At 30.5% G+C, this 23,148-nt stretch overlaps 1 protein-coding gene across 26 annotated transcripts in view; it reads left to right on the top strand.

Moving 5' to 3' along the window:
• The window catches only part of RIMS2 (regulating synaptic membrane exocytosis 2), a 590,702-nt gene that overhangs the window by 340,831 nt on the left and 226,723 nt on the right, over positions 1-23,148 (top strand). For all 26 annotated transcript variants that reach the window (XM_082364215.1, XM_082364218.1, XM_082364205.1 and 23 more), the window contains one exon: positions 1,871-2,024. In XM_082364215.1, the coding sequence (XP_082220341.1) occupies positions 1,871-2,024 (154 nt within the window). The remainder of the gene's footprint in view (positions 1-1,870; positions 2,025-23,148) is intronic.

Genomic DNA, 23,148 nt, shown 5'->3' with positions numbered 1-23,148 from the left:
AATTGTACAACTAGTAATTAAATCATTTATTTATAGATCATTTTTTCAGCCCTATACTGTATCTGTAATGTGCTAGGGACTGAGGTGTCAAAGGTCAATGAGGTATATTACTTTCTTCAAGGAATTTATAATCCACTGGGATACACACAAGTGAGTGAACAATTATAACATAGTATGGCAGATGCTCTTTCAGGGAAAGTGCAGTAGGAATACATAATTGCTGTGCAGGGAAGGGGAAGTGGTCCATGGAAGGATCCACAGAGAAACTGGAATTTAGCATAGTCAGGGGAAGTAGAGTTCCTGCAGAGGGAATAACAAAATACTAGAGTTTCGGGGGTCTTGGACAACTGCATTGAAATGGGAAAGGAATGTGGTAAGAAATGCGTCTTGAGGGTTAAATTGACACCTGATCTTGTCCCTTCATATATCATATTAAGAGTTTGGATTTTATCCTGTAGATAATGGGAACAAATGACAGGTTTTAAAGAGACTGGCTTGATTGCATTTGTACTTGAGAAAAATATTTCTAGCTGTAATGTGGAGAATGAATCGGACAGGGGCGCATGAGAGGCAGTCTTCCTGCTATTAACGTACTAAGAGAACTGCTTTCAGTTTTTTCAGTGTGGTTGGTTTTCCTGAGTAAATTAAATGTAACACCATGGGAAAAGCAACAATCCATAGAAATATTGAACTGAATGTTGGTAGCTAAGGAATCAAAGAGTGGTAAACCAGTTGGAAAGAAGGGTAACATAATGGCTAGGAGCAGAGATCAGCGCCAGCTGCCTGGTTCTGCATGCCTGCCACTACTACTTCCTGGCCTTGGTCCTCGAGCAAGTTATTTAACATATTTGTACTTTAGTTTCCTCTTCAATCAAGTGAGAATGATAGTAGTATGCAATTCAGGGTTAGAGTGAGAATTAAATTTGTGTGTGTGTCACCATTTGGAACACAGTGCTTATAATTTTGAAAATGACTAGGGAAAATTTAGGAAGAATGAAGAGTACCTTAGTTGTTTTACATTTTTACCTCCCATAGCAAAATAGTGATTTATCATTATATAGCAGTTCTCATACACTTAAACCAGACACTGTCATATTTGCACATGACTTTAAAAGAAAATAAAAAGAATCATTTATTTCTATGGACTGATTTCCTTTGTAAATTTATTAGATATTCATATTATAACATGGTTCATATTGAAAATCCATTCTTATTTTTTTTTCTTTCCTGTTTTGAATCCTTAGCAGCATGATATGTTAAACAGAATTTTAAGTAAGACAGCCTTTGATTTATATTACACCTCTTTCAGTAACCAATGATGTGGGCTTAAACAAGTTTTTTAACCTTTTTCAGCCTTGGTATCCTTATTTGTAAAAGTTGAATAATAAGACCAACCTAGTAGTTTTTTCCTGAGAATTAAGATAACATATGACATGGTTCTTAACACACAGTAAGCACTTCTAATTTGTTTTTAATCTCTCCATTTCAGAGTTTGTAAAGGTTAAATTAATGAATGTAAATGAAAATGTTTTTTAAACTGTAAAATGGCATATATATACCAGTTACTATTACAGACTTTTAGTAGTAAGTGCTATTTATGTAATGGCATATTTAACAGCCTCTAGCAGATAAGGTGTTCAAGGGTCTACAAAATAAATGTCTTAGATATTCAAAGCCATTAAATCAATAAGAAGTTATATATACTTATCTCTTATTTAGTTATTTTCAAACATATGGGCAATTCTGCAGCATAACCTTGCTTTTTGACCTAATAGCAGTACTATTATAATTATCATTATTATAATGAAACTATTTAAGAGAATTTATGTATTATTGTCATAAGACAGTCCTTTGTCTCTTGGCTTTGTAGATTTTAATTGAATTAGAAACAGCCTTATTAGATGATGAACCACATTGGTACAAACTTCAGACCCACGATGTTTCTTCATTGCCACTTCCCCACCCTTCTCCATATATGCCACGACGACAGCTACATGGAGAGAGCCCAACACGGAGGTTGCAAAGTAAGTTTTCAGTAAAATTTATTGTACCTTTAGTGAATTATCTTGAATGATATATATGACATAGAATTTGAAGATACCATTATGGGTATTAACATGCATCTGTTAGTATTTTCATAGCTATTATTGAAGCTTTTAAATTGTTTGATACACTAAACTGTATACATGTAGTATTCACTCATCACAGTATGACACACAATGAAGCAGAGTTATGTTTTAATTTTACCTCTTAGAATCTAAAATATAAGAATGAGATAGCTAATGCAGTAGAATTTGGTCATGTACCTGTAGATATCTGAAATTATGATTTCCACTGTCATTAAGCCAAGTATTTTATGAATATGTAGGATAACAAGTATAGCACAGTGGTTGAAACCATGACCATGAACATTACTCAGACAAACCTGAGTGTAAATATTAATCCTCTCACTTAAGGGTTGTATGACTTGAGGTAGGTCATCTCTCTCTGTTTCACTTTCCTCATTTAGGAAATGGAAATAATAATACCTACATCACAGAGTGGTTCTAAGAGTTAATCTCTGGAATGTAAACTGATGTTATTATTGTTGTTGTTGTTATTATTATTATCGGTGTTTGCATTTTACTCTGAATTACGCACAGTAAACTATAAAACAGATCAATCCAGAGAATCTTAAAGGAAACTCAGAAATGTTTTCCACATTGAAAAGTGGCATTGTTGGTTTGATGCTCCTACAGCTCAAATTTATTTGTTTTTTTCTGATGAATCTTATTGAAAGGTGAAGGGGGTGCTTTTTGCTTTGGATAGTATTCATGGAATAATTTTATCTTCATAGAGCCATCATGTTTCAGGTTTAGCAACATTTTTGTCAAGTAATGGAGAACTGATTGAGATGAACCAAATTTCAGAAGTGTAAATTTATAAGCATGAATTCCATGTCATCATGGCATCAATCATGGAAAGGATACTTGGCCATATAACAAATAACTCTTGTGTAAATGGATCACACCCTTTCTGCTGAATAGAGGGCTAAATTACATATCAGAAGGCTGTTTGTTGAATAGAGAATTAGAGCAAAGCATTGGTCTTATGGGATAGTTAGTCATAGGAAAGCGTAGAGAATTATCTTCACTTCTTTTTAAAATAATGTCTCTAATGACTGGAATTTTATTTCCATTAGATACAGTCTCTTACCCTTGGAGGGCATTAATTTAACATTAATTTTACAGCACTCAGTTTTTTCAGCTTCCTCACAGAGTAAACACCTACCCACCCTTATTTGCAGTTGCTATTACAACATCCTTTGTTGTATCTACATTACCATGAAATTTATGTGGACTAAATTCAGAGTGTCTGCTCTTTCTGGTCACTGTAATCTATTCAGTACATTGTCTCTAAATCACAATGTGGGATGGTGGGTTACTACATGAAGTTTACTAGTATAATTCATTTTCTACTAATTCTTATAGTTTAGGTTTATAGGCTATTATTGCTAGCTACTATTGCCCTTTCTTATAGGATTGGCCTCTTCTCTATTTACTCCACTTGTTATTGCAATAAGGAGTAGGTTTGATGACTCTCATTATCTGAAACTCTTAAATCTACCGATAATTTTCATTATTTTTTTCTGCCCTAGCTAAGAATACTGTACGTGAGGAACAACAAAAATAGAGTACTTTCTAGTTAGTTGTATAAATCATGGATTTTCATGCAATTAGTTTAATTTAATCAATTTTGCAGATTTTAATGTTTTCCATCCTCACAATGGCTCTTCTGTTACTTAATCATTAATAATATTAAATTTATCCCTGGGTAATATAATAGCTCCATGTTGTACTGTGTGAGTCTTGCCGCTATCAACTAACCTCTAATAAAATTAATTTTCAATATTTGAATATATGACTGAATTTGGTGCTTTACACCTAAAATGTTGTCATAATTTATTAGCAATGTGTAGGCATAAAGATAGATAAAAATGATATGATAAAAGAAGATTAGGAAATAACACTCAGGAATAGTCAGAAAGTTAAAGACCAGTACCATTGGCTAAGTATTGATATATATTGCTCATCAATGACAAGTTCAAGTTAGGGTATTAATAAGTAAGTACATGAATTATTGTAAAGTTTTATTGATGACAAGAACCTCCTTTAGGGTTTTTCTCCATGGAAAGGTCTACATGAAATTTATTTACAAGTATGTTTAAACTGCCAAAGATCATATATGGAACATATATGTATGAACAGTTAACCATCAAAAATGTATAGTAACCCCTTATTTATTCCCTACATTCACATAATGTTTTGGTAATTCAATCTCTGAGGCTTATGAATAACATTCTGAGTCTATGAACTTATTAAATGTACATGGACATTTACTATTATTCAGAATAAATAAATGGTAATGTTGTTGGTGTTGGGATTCTGTTCTTCCCATGATGATTTCCTATTTTAAATTTGTAGATTCAAATGATTCAAAGCAATACTTCATTAAACAGATATTAGTAACTTATTTACTAACATATAAGGAAATATATAAAAACCATTGTAAAAATAATTGTTTCATATTTTGTAGTTAGTTTAAATATTCTGAAAAAAATCTTTTCTAGATGGAGTCCAGACAACTTTGATTATAAACTTTAAATGATTTCCCAAATAAAGATATTGGTAAAAGTGTTTGAAATAGATGACCTCTTATACCAGTATTCCTGCATGTGGAAAAATAAGAAGGTTGTATGTATTTAAAAATCTAGTAATGATCACATGCTCATTGTTCAAAAGTTTGAAAGAAATTAGGCTATGAGAAATCAAAATTTTGATGATGAGGAATTAACATTTCCTCCAACAATTTTGCTTCAGGCTACTCTTGCCCACTCCCTTCACAGACATTGTTGTTTTGACATTACCAAAGGATGGGAAGAGCAGTGCATATTTCAAGGAGTGATTGATTAAGCATTTTTGAAAATGTATGCAAGACTAAAGCTATGAGTTCAAATAATTAAAATGTATCAATAGAGAAGTGAGGTTGGCAAAATATCTCACATATTCACATAATTTTATTTTTGATTCATTGATGAGAAACTTTATTCATTACTTTCCTGAAACCTAAGAAGATTGTTCTGAAAAGTGTATTTTGATATTTACATTTTTATTGTTGTATTCTTTACTGTTATTCAGTTAAAGTTGTATAGTGTCTTAAGGCAAAAATCTTCCTTTACAAATATGTTTATTCCTTGATATCTTATTAACAATTCTCATCAGAATTTGAACCATAACGATCCAATCAGAGTTTTCTTTAATTTGATCCTTCATTTTTTTTCTCTCATATTAACCAGATTCATCACTTTGACGTCTCAAATATTAATTCTTTACTTGGCGAAGTATAATATATCAACCCTTTCACTTTTTAAAATAGAAAACATTGTATCTACTATACTTTTATTCACCCTCATGACCACAAGTCTTCAAAGGAAAGTGAATGGAAACAAATCATTGAGATTAAACTAAAATGATACTATTGAAAGGTATAAGATAAAAGAGGCATGATTTCATAATTAAAGTTTCTCAGGATTTCAACTATTTTGGGGGATTTGGAGCCAATATTTCTTTCAGTTCCTCTACCCAGTTGTCTCACCTCTATCCTTCTTGGATGACAGTTACATGTATAAAGACCTCTTGACATTTTTCCACAGGTTATTGAGTCTGTGTTGTTTTTCATTTTAATATTTTTTTCTCTCTTCCTCAGTTTTGATTATTTTTATTTACTTGTCTTCAACTTGACTGATAGTTTCTTCTACAGTGTCCAATTTTCTGCAAAAACCATACTATGAATTGTCTTATTAAATATACTGTATTTTTCATTTCAAGCTTTATATTTGGTGTTCTTAGAAGTTTCTATATCCTTCCTGAAATTCCCCTTTTTCTATTGTATGTGTGTATGTGTATACAAACAAATATGTGTAGGTATATGTAGATATATTAAAGAATTTATAGGATTAGATTATATCTATGCATATGTAGATATAAATATATATGTGTATAAATATAATACATTAATAATATATATTTATATCCATATATGTAATCCTGTAAATTCTTTAATATATCTATAGTTTATTTTAAAGTCTGCTAATTCCAACATCTTAGTCTTCTGTGGGCTTACTAACATTTCTCTTTTTTCCTTTGATTAGGGGTCACATTCTATATGTTTTATATATCTACTAATGTTTTTGTGTACTGGACATTGTGTTTAATACATTTTAGAGACTCTGGATTTTGAAGAATTACCGCATGTCATTTTAGCAGACATGCTAAACCAATGAAAGATGTGTTAAGTTTTTATTTTCATTCTATTTTGGTTCTTTGCATAGTTCTAAGGTATAGTCCTTAGTCTAGTTTGTGGTTCTTATGTCTAAGTTTTGAACTGTAGAAAAAGTTCAAGATATTGGCCAAAACCTATAATTAATGGGACTTAATCTCCAAACTCTGTATCCTGTACATCAGGAAGTTGCCGAAATTTTCTTGCAGCTCTTTTAATCTTTCAGCTGTGGCTTTCTGCTGAGTTTCTTCTTGTTTTTCTCTCTGCAATTTACAATTTAGGTAAGGATTTTTGGGAGCACTGAGTGTAAATTTTGGGTCTCCTCCTTATCTGGCTCCCCCTTTCCAGGATTTCCCCTACAATTCTATCTGCTCTCACAACTCTGAATTCTGACCTTTGGCTTAGCCTTGTAAGACTGAGGTTTTTTCCTGAGCTGTAATTCCTCTGCAGTGAACCAAATTGGGAAGGCCCTTAGGGGAAAACTGGTTAAATAGGTGCTTTTCTTATTTCAAGGGTCATATTACCAATTTCTGCCTGAATTTGTTTGTTCTCTGGTATCTTTAAACCGTTTTTTATTAAAATATTTTTCCAGAATTTAGAATTATTACTGGCAGGAGAGTTAGTCCGATATAAGCTATTCTATCATTCTCAGAGGCAGAAGTCTACATTTTTAAGTAAACTTTTTACAGAAGTATAGAATTCATATAGAAATATGTATAAGTCATAAATATTCTCATGGGTAAATTTTGACCAAGTAACCATACCATGTAACTAGCACCCACATCAAGAAATAAAACATCACCAGCATCCTTCCAGCCTCTCTCTTGCTCTCTTCCAGTAATTATTCCCCCGTCAAGATAACAAATACCATAGAATATTTTCGCTTATTTTTAACTTCATATAAATGGAACATGCACACATATATGAATTTTGTAGAAATGAGATTACACAATATATTTCTCTTTTACATGTGACTTTTTTCTTACCACTGTTCTGTAAGATTCATCAGTATTGTTGCATATAATCGAAATTGATTTTCATTGCCATATACAATTTCTTTCTATAAATATACACCAATATATCCTATTTTTAGGTTGGTTATGAAAGCTATTTGTCTAAGTAATTTCTTATGAATTGATCAGAGGTAATAACTATACAAAGGGGTTGCTTATCTTGGCTTTAAAGTCTGATTTTGGGGAATTAAATTATTTAATTAATTTAAAAAAATCTACAGTTGATTGATAGTTTGCTTTCAGATTTTGGCTATTCCTAAAAGTTCTTATGTTAACATTCTTATACTTGCCTTTTGGTAATCATATGTGTTCATTTTTGCTATGGATATACCTAGTAATAGAATAGATAGGTAATAGGCCATACATATATTCAATTACAGTAGATATTGTCAAAGTTTTCCCAAACTGTCCAGATTTATACTTCCTACAGCAGTGAATGAGGGTTTGAGTTTCCTTATATCTTACTTTATATTAGGTATTTTTATTTGTTTTCACCCACCCATTCAGGTGGGTGTGCAGTATTACCTCATTGTGGCTTTAATTTTCATTTCTCTAATAACCTTTTCTTAGGTTAACTGACCATTTAGATATCCCCCTTTATGAAGAGCCTAGTCAAATGTTTGCCCATTTCTCTTTGGGGTTCTTTATTTTTTTATTGATTTATGAGTGTTTTCTAAAGTATAAATTTGAATTAGTTATAGGATATATGTATTGCAAATGTATTCTACTCTATGGCTGGCCTTTCCACTCTTTAATGGGATCTTTTGATCAACAAAAATGTTAAATGTTAATGTTTTTTAGTTTTCAATTTTTTCTTCAGGGTTAGTGCTCTTTTTGGCATGATCTATATAAAAAAATCTTTTCTTTGAGATCACAATGATATGTTCCTCTGCTTTCTCCTAGAATAGTGCTTTGCTCTTCTCATTAAATCTACAGTTCATCTGGAATTAATTTTTTATTTTGTGTGAGGTAGAGATCAAAACTCATTCTTAATCCCATGGATCGATGCTGGTATACAGAAATAAAATTTATTATTTATTATTTATTAAGAGACTTCTAATAACTTTTCCATATATTATTTTGAATTTTGATTTAACAATATATGTCATTTGTGAATAATGACAATTTTTTTCTTTCTTTCAAATTGTTATAGCTTGCTTTTTTTTTTTCTTTCTTAATGCTTTGGCTAGGTCCTATAATAAAATACTGTGTGGAAGTGATATTGTTGAGTAAAAGTTGGCATCTATGTTTGGTTCCCCTTTCCTTGGGAAAAGCTTTAAATATTTCCCCATTATATTTTGATATTTTTTGTAAGATTTTTGTGCTACTTTGTGAGATTCAGGAAGTTCTATTTTATTCCTAGTTTGATGAAAATTTTTAATCATGAATGGATTTGAGTTGTGTTAGATTTTTTCTGTACACATGGATATAACCTTATGATAGTTCTCTTTTATTCTAGTAATGTAGTAAATTGTATTGATTTTAAATGTTAAAGTTATCTTGCCCTCCTTTAATAAGCCCAGCTATCTCATGATGCATTATCATTTTATCTATCTCTGGATTCAATTTGTTAATATGTGTAGAAATTTTGCAACTGTATTCATGAGAAAGAGAGTGAGGGAGAAGGATTGTCTTTTCTTTTTTTCTTTTTGTAACATCTTATTTGCTTTTGTTATCAGTGTTATGCTGCTGTGCTCATAAAAGTATTAGGAAATTTTACTTCTTTTTTATTTGATGTCTTTTATTTTCTTAATTTGTAATGTCCTTGTCAAGCTTTGATTTCAGTGTTTTTCTGGCCTCATAAAGTGTTTGGAAGTATATCCTCATTTTCTGTTATTTGACAGAAGATGTACATCATTGGTATTCTTTTTTCTGTACGTGGTTAGAAGTGTTCACCATGTATGTTTCCAAGGTTGGCAATTTCTTTGTGTGTAGGTGTTGAATTCCAATTCCAATTTCTCTACTAGATTTAGAACTATTCAAAATTTTATGTTTTCTTGTGTCAGCTTTGTTAAGTTGGATATTTCTTGGAATTTGAATATTTCTCCAATTTTTAAAAAATTTATTTGCACTAAATTGTTCATAATAGCATCTTATTATCTATTTAATGTCTATTGAATGTGTAGTCATATCCTCTTTTCCCTTATATTAGTAATCTGTTCCTTCTCCTTTTTTTGTTCTTGGTCAGACTTGCTGATGAGCTGTCAATTTTACTAGTCTTTCAAACAGTAAACTTTTTGTTTTGTTTACTTCTAGGCTGTATGTTTGTTTTCTTTTCCATTAATTTTTCTTCTTATTCTTGTTATTTCTCTCCTTTACTTTCTTTAAGTTTAATTTGTTTGTTTCTCCTCATTTCTTCAGAAGGATACATAGATAATTTTTAATGTGGTGTGATAATGTTATTGTACTTTCATTTACCTGTGGACTATTTAGGAGTGTATTTTTAAATTTCCAAACTCTAGGGATTTTTAAAAATATCGATATTGAGCATAATTGCCCTCTTGTCAGAGTACATCCTTTAAATAATTGGAATCTGTAAAATTAGTTGTTTGCTTTATGGTGCTACATGTAATCAATTTTGGTAAATGTTCTTGAAAAGAATGTTTATTTTGTCACCGTGTGGTACCTGTTCAACATATATCAAGTTTATCAGGTTTATTAACTTTGTTTTTCAAATTTTCTGGGTTGTGTTTTCTGATTTTTCATCTGATTACTCCATCAGTTATTGAGAGAGGTATGTTAAAATCTCCATGTGTGATTGTGGATTTTTCTCCTTTTGATTTTGTCACTGTTTGCTTTATATATTTTGAAGTTATGTTATTAGGTACATACATACAAATCCAGAATTGTTATATATTTTTCCTAATAGACTGATAATTTTATCATTACATAGTGTCTCTCTATCTAGGAATACTTCTTCCTTAAGACCTGCTTTGTTTGATGTTTGCTGCAGCTGCTTTTTTTTGTTGTTGTTGTTACTTGTTTTTGTATGGTATATCTTTCTCAATCCTTTTATTTTCCATCTCTTTGTGTCCTTATATTTAAGATTTGTCTATTGAAAACAACGTAAAGTTTCTCTTCTTAAATCCATTCTGACAAGATTTATCTTTTATTGGGATAATTTTACATTTACATTTAATGTAATTTCTTATAAATTTTGCTTAATATTTTACACATCATTTATTTTTGGTTTGCCTTTTTTTCTCCTTTCTTGCTTTCTTTTGAAATCTACATTATTTTAATGACATCAACAAATATTTAGTTGCCTGTTATGTTCATGGTGCTTGATATTGTGATTGATCCAAAGATTCATTATACTTAGGTAGCAAGCAAAACCCTTATTTACAAACATGTATATGAAATACAATTTAAAAAAATTATATTTAATCTGACTCTTAGGTACCCATTTTGCTAGTCAAATATCTGTCTTATTCCTTCTCCTTACCTACTCCCAACACTCAACAAGAGGTTCTAGAAAACCTCTAAAAAAAACCCTAGGCTTAGAAAACCCTGAAAAAGGACAGCGTTCAGGAAAGACCCACTAATTTTTATTCCTTACTGAGCTTCACTGATACGTCCCAGTGTGCAATGGTTACTTGAAGCCAGGTCTACCCATGGCAATTTTTACTAATGCTGGTTGCTGTGGTACTTAGCATCCCACCTTCCCAGGTGCATCATGTAGCTACTATCCTGGAATCCTAAAATATCACTGGACTCTGGAGAGGTCCTAGAGCCTGGGTTCCTATTATTTACAAGGCTCTTTAACCATTGTCTCCTTACAGATTCTGCCAAGTCTTGTCCTTTAGCAGGGTAAAGAATAAGTAGAATTTCAGTAAATGGAGATGAGAGAAGTAAACAGTAAGTTTGGAAGGGTAAAGACATAAAATGTAAATAGTATGATAATAATTATTGCAGAAATCATTGTGTGCCAGGCAAAGGATTAGGAGATTTTAATATTTAAATAGAATCTGAGGGTAGAAGAATGAAAGAAATAACACAGTAACATCTTAATATGATTTATTACTTTTCCTTGATGTGCTGCAACATGAAAAAAAAAGTGTGCTTTGAGGGGAGGGATTTCCCTTCATTGTAGCATATAAACAAATGTCTATCTTGCTTATAAATGAAGATTCATGTATTTTGGAATTGAAGGAAGTTAAATGTAGTAGATATTAGGGAAAGCAGCAAACTGCAATGAAAAAAATTAGGGGCAAATGGCTTTCCTCTATTTGTCTATTTATTATTAAAATGTCTGCAATAAAAATGTAAGCTTTAATTAATACCTTGAAATATTTTAACAACTAACCTTTTTTCCTTACTTGAAAACTTTTTATATATTATGATTTTTAAAATAGTGAACAGAAATTTTAATTTTAGAAAGATGAAAGAACTATATCCTTGACAGAAAACACTCATATTCACTGTCTAAGGTCATTTTAAAATATTAGGTACTTTACAGTGTTTGTGGAGAAAGAGCTACAGTTTGAAAACTTTAGTGTCTTTAATTCTATATTGATTATAGTGATGCCCATTTTACAGTTTTAATAGTATAATCCTTTGATTGTTAATCTTAAACTGATTAAAATGTCTTATTCTAAATTCTGGCAGTGAAAACTTACACTGCTGAATTAAACCTTATAATTCTTGGTAGTTGGACTGATTATTTCATTTTATGTTCCTTTCTTCCCAAGGGCATATTTATTAGACTAATAGTGATAAAAAAAGAAAATCACCATGGGACTACCTCTGAGTTTAAAATTGATATAATGATATAAGTGAAAAACCATTTTGGGGGTCAGCTTAACAACAGAGTACTTTACAGAAAATCCTCAGATAATACCTTTGAAATAGAGAAAGGGCATAGTAAACTTAGATCAGTTAAATATGTCATTAAACCATAGTGTCCAGATCATTCAAGATGTAAGAAGGATATGAAATTATACTTTTACCATAGTATTCTTGACAAAAAAGGCATTATATATTATTAATGTGGAGCATACTCTCAGTTTTACTGAGGACACATTGTTACATGTGGACCCTGTTCCCAAGAACAAAGTTGCATGATTCAGAGTTATCTTTGACGAACACAAACAGCAGAATGACATGAAGAAGGGAGAACACTACAAAAATATTTTCTTTACTAAATATATACCCATTCTAAATTCCAGGGTTTAGATATGTTATATTAATATGAATTTGCATATATGGATAAATCATTATGATTATGAATATTATTATTCTAAATATTTAATAAAAATTATTTGACATGATACAAAGATGTCTACAGAGAATTTTAAAACTACTCAAAATGTTAATTGTATCAGCATGTAAAATACTTTTTCGACATAGATATTTACTTAGATTTACAATTATGTTCAGTGTTTTTAAAGAAATGTTATATAACAATTTATATTACAATTTAAAATTATATACATTATAGCAATTAAATCTTTTTTAAAGTAACGTTATTTTTATTTATTAACTATATAACACACCACTATCATGCTTTTTCCTACAATTTTTTGCTGCATGCCTTGTGATTACCTCTTTTTATGACAATTTTGCAGTATCAGTTATTTGCATGTGATCTGTTGATTGTGTAATTTTTAAAATATTACTTTATCTTCTGCTTTTTTTTCTTGTTTAGAAAGGTTGTTGTAACTTTATCTCTTCTTATTTTCATTGTCTTTATTTTTGGATGATGAGGCTCTTAATTATTGTTACTTTCAGGCTTTTCTTTTACTTTGTGGTTTAAGAAGAGATTTCGACATCTTGAAGCACCATCAGTCTTTTTACTTTCAGTTTACCTTAGTAGCTTCCTCTAAGATCATTTCTTCCCATTATATTTTAATTTCAGTATGGTAAACAATTCTTTTCCGATGGTATGCTGGAGATAGAGCCAATTGTATATGTATCTCTTCCCTTCCCATACTGTGACTTTGGTAACTTGAAATTGGCTATAGGGGAGTATTTACATTACGGAAATAGGCAAGTGTTACAAGTCAAGGCTTTTTTTCCCCCCAGAGAGACAGTTGTTCAACCTCTACCAGCACACCACTGCCTTTATATACCATATACCAAAATTAATTTCAGAATTAACAAAATTTAAAAAGTTAAAATGTTAAAGGACTAGAAAAACATGAGTGAGTATTTAACCAAGTTCTATATTAAAGTAATGGAAGGAAACTCAGAGAAGATTATCAATAGATTTAAAAAATTTGTGATGAATATAGTCAATCTATTTTAAATGAAAATGTTGTAAAGTAAGTTTGAAACCTGGTAATTAGAGTAATAGTAAGTGTTGCTCAAATAAATTAGAATTTGTGTTGATTTTTTATAAAATCCTAGTTTAATCTAGTTGATTCAGTGTATTGCTAATTTATGAAAATATGCCCTTGATAAAATGTTACAACACAAAATATTTAACTCTACTATTTTCTAATTTCTACAATTTTATACTTGTGCTCTTATGAAATTCCTATATAGGTGACAGAATAAAGTTCTTTTTCCCCCCAAATAATCTATATAATTCCAGCAATGTATAGATTACCAATGGGACAGATCAATCATGTATAATAAGGCCTAATGTACTACTTCTCTGTTTGTTAAGTAAAGTTTAGAATCAAGTCATTCAAACTTAAAAAAAAAATTAAACATTAGAAACTAAGCTTCTATATAATAACCAGTGAACCTGTTGTTTCATTTTCCTGTGATTTATTGTCTTTTGGCTAACAACTTATATGTGTCAGGGTAAATATTTACTTTTTTCCAGGTATTATGGCATCTTTTCCCTACTTAGTATTTTTGTGGCCTGATCATACATTCCTTTAAATTTCTAATGTATATTCAGATGATAATTTACTTATCTTTAAATGTAAAAACAATTTGTTAATATTGTGCTACCTTTTGAAACTTAGTAAATATTTAGAAATAGAAGAATCTAACTAATTTGTACTCTGCTAACTTACCTGTGATGATTTCTACATTTATATTTTTTACTGAGTGAGAACATCAAAATAACTTGTTCTTTATGAATTTTCAAAGTTTTCCTCTTCCAGAAAGAAATCAATTTTAAAATATACTCTTTCCAAAATCAGGAATTCCAAAATTAATAATGTTTTTCTAAGAAGATCCCTTCAATTTAAGTTCATTAGTTGCTTCTTGTATACCAAATTTCTGTGTGTAACAATTATCTCTTACATTTCATGGTATGTTATGTGGCCACATAGTATAAAATAGAATTGATAACCATTAGTATGCAGGGCAGGCCCTTTGATTTTATGTACCTTCTCTAATTTGTACTTCTCTCTTAGCCTCTAATTGTTTCATTTAATCAAAGTCTCTACTAACATATTTATAATTTGAATTTTTACTAATTTAGATATGATGTATCTTCCTTTGTTATTTTATTCTGAATTAGTATGGCCTTTTAAACTTTTAAATGAAAATGTTAAATGACAGTCTGTAATGTAGAGCAGAAATTAGATTTTAATATCCCTTTTGCATATAAAGATTTTTAAATGTATTTTTGACACTTTAACATTTTTTTTTCCAGATAAAGCCTTATGTTCATATAATTCAGGTAAATTTTAGCATGTGCAATGCTTAATGCATGTATTCACATGCACAGTTTAATTGGTTTGTTGTTTTGTGCCTTGTCTGGCTATTGTGCATATGTTAAATTCCTAAACAAAATATCACTAGCTTCCTTTTTCTACCTATAGAACTTTTCCAGTATCTCCATGTTGACATCTTTATTATTTTGGTATTAAAAACCATTTGTTGAAATATAGTGATTTATGATTTCAGTGTGTCTAATCTTGTCTCCTTTAGTATGGTATCATTTCATCAATGAAGTATGTTTTAGTGCGTATTGTGTTATCATGTACACTGTTTCAGAACTTTTGAATTTATATGGATGTAATTTGGTATATTTTTGACTTATGGAGGGATAGTGTTAAAAATTCTAAGTATGTTGAATTAAAACATAATTAAAACTACAATGTTTGCTGTAGTTTCTATCATTTTAGCCATTTTTTTCATATCTTCCAAAGAAAACTGAATAGATTTAGGTTTTCTACTCCAATGTATTATGACTTTTAAATTCACACATGCGCAGAGTATATGTCAAGATATTTAAACTGATGTTAAGTTTTTTAACTGGTTACTGGGATTTCTCTTGGTTTTAACAATTTTAGTAAGGTTAATATTTTAAAATATATTTAGTCTAATGAACTTTTATATTTAAAAAAATTTTCTTCTTGAATAAGATTAGGAAAAAATTATCTTAAAAACTTAGGAATAGCAAACTGAAATTTCAGTCCCTAAATGAAAAATTATTTTAAAAACTTAGGAATAGCAAACTGAAATTTCAGTCCCTAAATGAAAATGAAAGGAAGGATTTACCATTTACAACCAGGATTGAGTAAAAGGGGTTGCACTTTCTTTCCCACCTCAAGCAACAACAAAAATGGACAAATACATGATATAACTGTTTGAATAACACTGGGTATCAGGCATCTGAGGACAGTAATTACTAAAAGAAGGTAAACAAATGAGTTGAACCCTAAAATTGCCCTTGCCTACCTCTCTTTAAGAGAATTTCCTGCACACAGCATAGTGGAAGGAACACAGATGGAACCTACAGACTTCCAGAGTTAGGGAGATGGAGCTGAATTCAGGGAGACAGAAGGCTAGAGTTCACAGAACAGAATACTGGAAAGGAGAGAACTGTGCAAAGAGAGAACTCAAAGATCCACAGAGGGTCCTTCTCAAGTGTTCAGCTGAGCTTGATCAGTGAGTGAATGGAGGAATCTACCCAACGCTGGGAAAAGAACCACCCAAAAGGATTAGAGGTAATAGTACCTGAGAATAGTGTCTGTTTTTTTCAGTGAGTCTGAAAACATCAAGTTTCATGGGACATTGTGTTGAGTATGCAGAAATGTCTGACCTCAGTAGTGGAGAACAGTTAGCCCTAGAAGTGAACACTGTATTACATTAAAAAATTTTTAGAGCAAAAACTGAAAGGATCAAAGTGAACTGTGGACAACTTGAAGCTACCTAATACACAGGTAATTTAAGTCCCTACAGGAATGGAGAGGGGGAAAGCACAAAAATATTTGAAGAAATAATTGTTGATCAATTGTTGAAAACCATAAACCCACATATCAAGGAATCTCACTGAACTTCCAAGCACAAGAAACATGAATAATAAACCAAGGCACATTAAAATTAAGTTCTTTAAAGCTAATAACAAATAGAAAATCTTACAGCGTCCAGAGAAAACAAACTCAGCACATAACTGCGGAGTAAAGGTAAAGATGACCACAGATTTTTCATTGGAAACAGTGCAAGTACTTAAAGAAACAAATATCAATCTAGAATTTATACCCATTCATATTTCTTTCAAAAATGAAGGCAAAATAAAGAGTTTTCAAGCATACAACTACTAAAAGATCTCTTCACTAGAAGACTTGCACTAAAACAAATGTTAAAGGAAGTCCTTCAAGCAGAAGAATAAGGATACCAGACAGAGATATATAATAGAAATGTATATAAAGGAATGAGGAACACCAGAAATGGTAACTTCATGGATAAATATGTAAGATATTTTCTTGTTGTTTAAATACCTTTAAATATAATTGACCATTGAAACAATAGCAATACAGTATAGGGTTTGCAATATATGTTAAAGTGAAATATGTGACAACAGCAGCACAAAGGTTAGGAGAGGAAAAATAGAAGTGTATGACTGTAGTGTTTTTATAGTATACTATATGAATAGTAGTATATGAATTGAAAGGAGATTGTAATAAGTATGTATACCGTAAGCCCTAAAACCACAAAACAAAGGGTTATAGCTAATAAGCCAACGGAAGAGAGAAAATGGGACCAGAAAAATAGCCATTTCATCCAAAAGAATACAGAAAAAGAGGGAAAATGGAACAAAGAACAGATGGGACAAATAGAAAATAAATAGCAAGTTGATAGATGTAAACCAACCAAGTCAATGATCACATTAAATGTAAATAGTAAAAATGCCTCAATTAAAAGGCATTTTGGTTTTTTTTAAAAGGCAAAAACCAGCTATATGCTGCCTACAAGAAACCCATTTTAAATATAAAAACACAAAGAAGTTTAATGAAAAGTATGGAAAAGATAACACATTAATATCAATTAAAAGAGATATGGATTACCCTATATTAATATTAGACAAATTAGATTTTAGAGCAAAGAATATTACCAGGGATAAATGTCATTTTATAATAATAAAAGGGTAAATTAATCAAGAGAACATACCAATCCTCAACATTTAAACATGTAATAATGCAGCTTCAAATTACACAGAGAAAATTTATAGAGATTGTTGGATTGTATTAATTTTTAAAAAACAAAACAAAAAAGGAATTGACTATGGTTTTTGAAGAGCTCAACAAAATTGACCAAGAAAAAAGACACAAATTACTGAAATGCATTGGAAATCACTACCAATTTAACAGAAATTAAAGGGATTCCTATGGGAATTCTTTGGAAAATCACATAGGAATATAATGAACACCTTTATGCTATGAAATTAACATAGATGAAATGGGCAAATTTCTAGAGAGTCATAAATTACAGAAACTGATCCAAAAAGTCTGAATAAACCTATAACACATAAAAAAGCTGAATCAGTAATGAAGATTTTCCCACAAAGAAAAGCCTAGGCCCGGTGGCTTCACCAATGATGAATTTGATGAATTCTATGGTACATGTAAAAGGAAATAACAATACTTCTCAAATTCTTTGAGAAAAAAAGAGAAGGAAATATTTTCTAATTAATTTCCTAAGGCCAATATTATCCTGATACCAAAGTCAGACAAACATATATCACAGGAAAACTATAGATCAATATCCATGAATATAAATATGAAATCCTCAACAAAATATTAGTAAATCAAATCCAGCAATATGTTATATACTATAACTGAGAAGGATTTATCCCAGTAATGTAAAGTTGGTTTACTAACTAAAAATCAATTCAACATATTAATAGAAAAAAGGACAAAAACCATGTGATCATTCACATGAGATGGAAAAGCTATGACAAAATCCAACATCCATTCACAAAGAAAACTATCAGTAAAGTTGGAATAGGAGGGAACATCCTCAACCTGATAAAGAGAACGTACAAAAACCTACAGCTGGCACCATTTTTAATTGTAAAAGACTGAATGTTTTCCCTTTAATTGGGAACTAGGTAAGGATGTCTGCTCTTACCGCTTCTATTCAGCAGTGCACCTGAGACTCTAGTTAAAGTAGTCAGGCAAGAAAAAATAAATAAAAGGCATTCAAAATGGAATGGAAGAAGTGAAACTGTTTTTATTCACAGATGACATGATTCCATACGTAGAAAACTGTAAAGAATCCACAGAAAACTACTAAAGCTAATAAACAGTGTCAGCAAGGTTCCAAGATAATTGAACAATATGTGAAATCAATTGTATTTTATATACTATCCACTAACATTTTGAAAAGGAAATTTAAAATATTGATATTTTCATTCATAACGGAATAAAAAAATTTTTAATACTTGTGAATAAATTTCAAAAATAAGTGCAAACTTGCATACTAAAGAAATCACAAAAATTGCTGGAAACGATTAATGGACAATTTACATAAATTGAGAGGTATTTCACATTCATGGATTGAAAGACTCAATATTATTAAGATGGTGATTTTTCCCCAAATTGGTTTATAGAGTCAATATAATCCATATCGAAATCTAAGCAGGACTTTTTGCTGAAATTAATAAGCTGATCTTAAAATTTACATGGACATGCCTAGGATCCTGAGCAGCCAAAACAAAAACAAAAGCAAATTTGGAAGTCCTACATTTCCTGATTTCAAAACTTATAAAGCTACAGTAATCACAATATTGTGGTGCTGGCATAATGATAAATGTACCAATAGATGGAACCTAATTCAGAATTTTAAAATAAGCCCTTATATTTATGGTCAACTGATTTTCAACAGAGGTGCCAAGGCAATCCAGTGGGAAAAGAATTATCTTTTTAACTAATAGTGCAAGAACAATCAAATATCCACATGTTAAAAGATTATTTTAGAAACTATCTCACACCATCCATAACAGTTAACTTAAAAATGAATCACAGACCTGACTGTAAGCTAAGACTATAAAACTCTTAGAAAAAAAATAGGAGAGAATCTGTATTACCTTGGGTTAGGCAAAGGTTTCTTTAATACAACACCCAAGGCAAAATTAATAGAAGACTGAAGAAATAAATTGGACTTCATAAAAAATTAAAATGTTTGGCTTCAAGACACCATTAAGAAGGTAAAAAGATGAGCCACTGACTGGGAGAAAATACTTGCAAGTCATATATTTGACAAATACTTGCACCCACAATATATACAGAAACCTTAAAATTCAATAATAAGAAGACAAATAATGCAATCAAAATGTGGGAAAAAAATTTCAATTGTGATTTAATGGAAGAAGACGTACGGATGACAAATAAGCACATGAAAAGATGCCTCAAATCATTATTTGTTAGTGAAATGCAAATTATAACCACATTAAGATTATCAGTTCATATCCACTGCAATCAGTATGATACAAAAGATGAATAATAACAAATTCTGGCAAGGATATTGAGAGGTTAGAACCATAATATGTTTACTGCTAGAAATGTGAAATGGTATAGTTCTTTGGAAAACAGTTTGGTGGTTTGTTAAAAAATTAAAAATAAATTTACCATATGACCCAGCAATTCACTGGCAGGCAGGTGAAATGAAAGTGAATATCCACTCAGACTTGTACTTGAATGTACAGCATTATTCATAATGGTCAAAAGTGGAATGTGGTATCCATACAGTGGATTACTATAAATAACAGGGAACAAAGTGCTAATACAGACAACAATGTGGTTGAACAAAAAAATGTTATGCTAAATAAAATGCCAGGTACAAAAGGTCAAGTGATTTAAAAAATGAACTTCTATCCACATTTCACACCATTATAAAGTTAACTCAAAATCAGTGTAAACCTTAAAATTATAAAACTCCTAGGAGAAAACTTTGTCACCTTGGGTTAGGCAGAGATTTCTTAGGGTACCAAAATTGTGTTCCATTAAGTAACAAACTGATAAATTGGCCTTCCTCAAAATAAAATTATCTTTTTTTTTCTTTAAAGGACACTGTTAGGATAATGAACAGCCACACCACAGGCTGGGAGACATATTTACAAACCATATATCTGATAAAGAACTTATATTTAAAATATATAGAGAACTGTCAAAACTCATCAGTAAGAAAAACAACCAATAAAAAGTGGACATAAAATATGAAAGGCCATTAAAGAAGATATAGGGATGGAAAATAAATATATGAGAAGATGTTCAACATTAGTCTTCAGAGAAATGCAAATGAGATACTGTTACACACTTGAATAGCTAAAATGGAAAAGGCTGTCTGTGCTATATATTGGGGACAATGGGAAGTGACTAAAACTCTCATACATTGCTTGTGGAAATGTAAAATGTTACAGCCTCTTTGGAAAATACTTCGGCAGTTTCTAAAAAGTTAAACATACACCTACTATATAACGCAACCATTCTACTCCTAGGTATTTACCAAAGTGAAAGCGTATATCCAAACAACAACTTGTACATGAATGTTTATTGTAGTTTGATTTGTAATAGCCAAACAACCCAAAAGCCCCTCAACTGGGGAATGGACAAACAATCTGTGGTATAGACATGAAATGGAATTTTACTCACCAATAAAAAAGAAGGAACTGTTGATATACACTACAGCATGGATGAATCTCAGAACAATTGTACTGAGTGAAAGAAGACAGACAAAAGGAATACCGCCTGTATGATTCTATTTATATACAGCTCTAATAAATGCAAATTAATGTATGAAATAGAAAACTAACAAAAGAAAAAATAACTAAATAGATAAAATTCTGAAAACTCTGACATTATCAGAACAGACTTGGCACAAAAAAATAATTGCGTAAAGGAAGAGATAATTTCAGATAAAGTTGATATTATAATAAGTTCAGTTAGGCTGTTGGAACTCTGTCTACAAGTATACAAAAATAACTTCAAAAACATGGACATATTATGGACAAATTCCTAGAAAAATAGTATTTATGAAAACTGACTCAATAAGAAATAAAAACTTTAAACATTCCTTCAACCACAAATATTATTAATATGTTGAAAGTAGTAAAACTTTTGAAAATAAAAAACCCACTAGAACCAGTCATTTTTTATGGGTGATTTATACTAACTTTTAACAGGTTATCTTAATCTAATAAGACTCTGGAATGTAATATAAATAAAGTAAAAACATTTCTAAGCTCATTTACAAAGTTAGCATGACTTTTATACCAAAATTCTACAAAGCCATTCAAAGAAAGGAAATTTATAAGTCCATTTCACTCCTAAATATAGATGACCAAAAAGGTATTGAAAATAAGAAATCAATTCCAAAATTTTATAAAAATCTATTCATGTGGTTAAGCATGTTTACAGATTAAGGGAGAAAAGCTATGGTCATTTTCAATAATGAATAAAAAACATTTTGTAGAATTCAACATAAATTCATATATATTTTTTAGCAAATTATTAGTTAGAAAAGAACTTCTTCAATTTGATAGAATATCTATTAAATATCTACAGGAAATTTCATCTTAAATTGCCAATGATAGAATTATTTTGTTTTAAACCCACACAAGAAAATAATTGTAATGGAGGTCTTAGTACATGAGACAAAAGAATTTAGAAACATTAAGGATTCAAAGGAAGAAAAAAGATATTTGCAGTTGACATGATTGTTTAACTCAAACTTTGAAAAGAATCTATAGACAAATTATGATTTATCAGGAAAGCTGTATATAAGATTAATATATAAAAGTCAATTGCATTTCTATACCCTAGTATCAAATAGAATAAATAAATTTTAAAAGATGTAATTTACAATAGTAACAGAGAATATCAAATATTTAGGAATAAATCTAGCAGAAGTTGTGTAAAACTACCATAGGAAAAAATTTTTAACTTTTATTAAGAACTATTAAAGAACACTTAAATAAATGGATATATGCCATAACCATCGATAAGAAGACTCAACATTATTGCCAATTTCCCCTGTTTGACCTAATGATTCAATTCAGTTGCAATCTTATCAGATATCTTTATGGAAGCTGATGGCCAGATTTTAAGTGTACAGAGAACTAAAGGGCCAAAAAATAGTTAGAAAGCTTCTTGTGAGGGCAGGGAGGAGCTAATTGTTTGATCAGATATCAGCATTTAATGTACTTGACATGGTGTGCAACTGGTATGAGAATAAATCAATCAGTAGAATAAGTAGAGAGCCCAGAAGCAGAATCTCTTATATAAGACTGTCTTATATAAGGATCTGAAGTAATATGTCAGACCAAGAGGGGGGAAATAGGCAATTTAATTAAAGAGTTGGAAAAAGTTATTATCCATAAAGAAAAGAAAATAGGTTAAATTAAATCTCCTGTCTTGCAATATGTACAAAAATATTAACTCTAGCTGGATTAAGAACTTAAATACTATATAAGTTAAGCTTCAGTCAGGAAGTTAAAGCACTATTACAGATGTGGAATAAGAGATTTATTATAAAGATTAAATTTTACAAAATTATAAGATAAGCTGGGACTTCTTTGTAAGAAGGTTTTTAAGAGTATAATTGAAGAATCTGAGTAAAGTCACTTGCCAGAGACCACAAAGGGGAGCTAGTGAAAAGTATGGAAGGCTGTTCATCCACTAGGGAGTCC

Source organism: Balaenoptera borealis (assembly GCF_965194805.1).
Source record: "Balaenoptera borealis genome assembly, chromosome: 17".
NCBI lineage: Eukaryota > Metazoa > Chordata > Mammalia > Artiodactyla > Balaenopteridae > Balaenoptera > Balaenoptera borealis.
The sequence above is the reverse complement of the archived record's forward strand: the minus strand, read 5'-3'. Positions and strand labels throughout refer to the sequence as shown.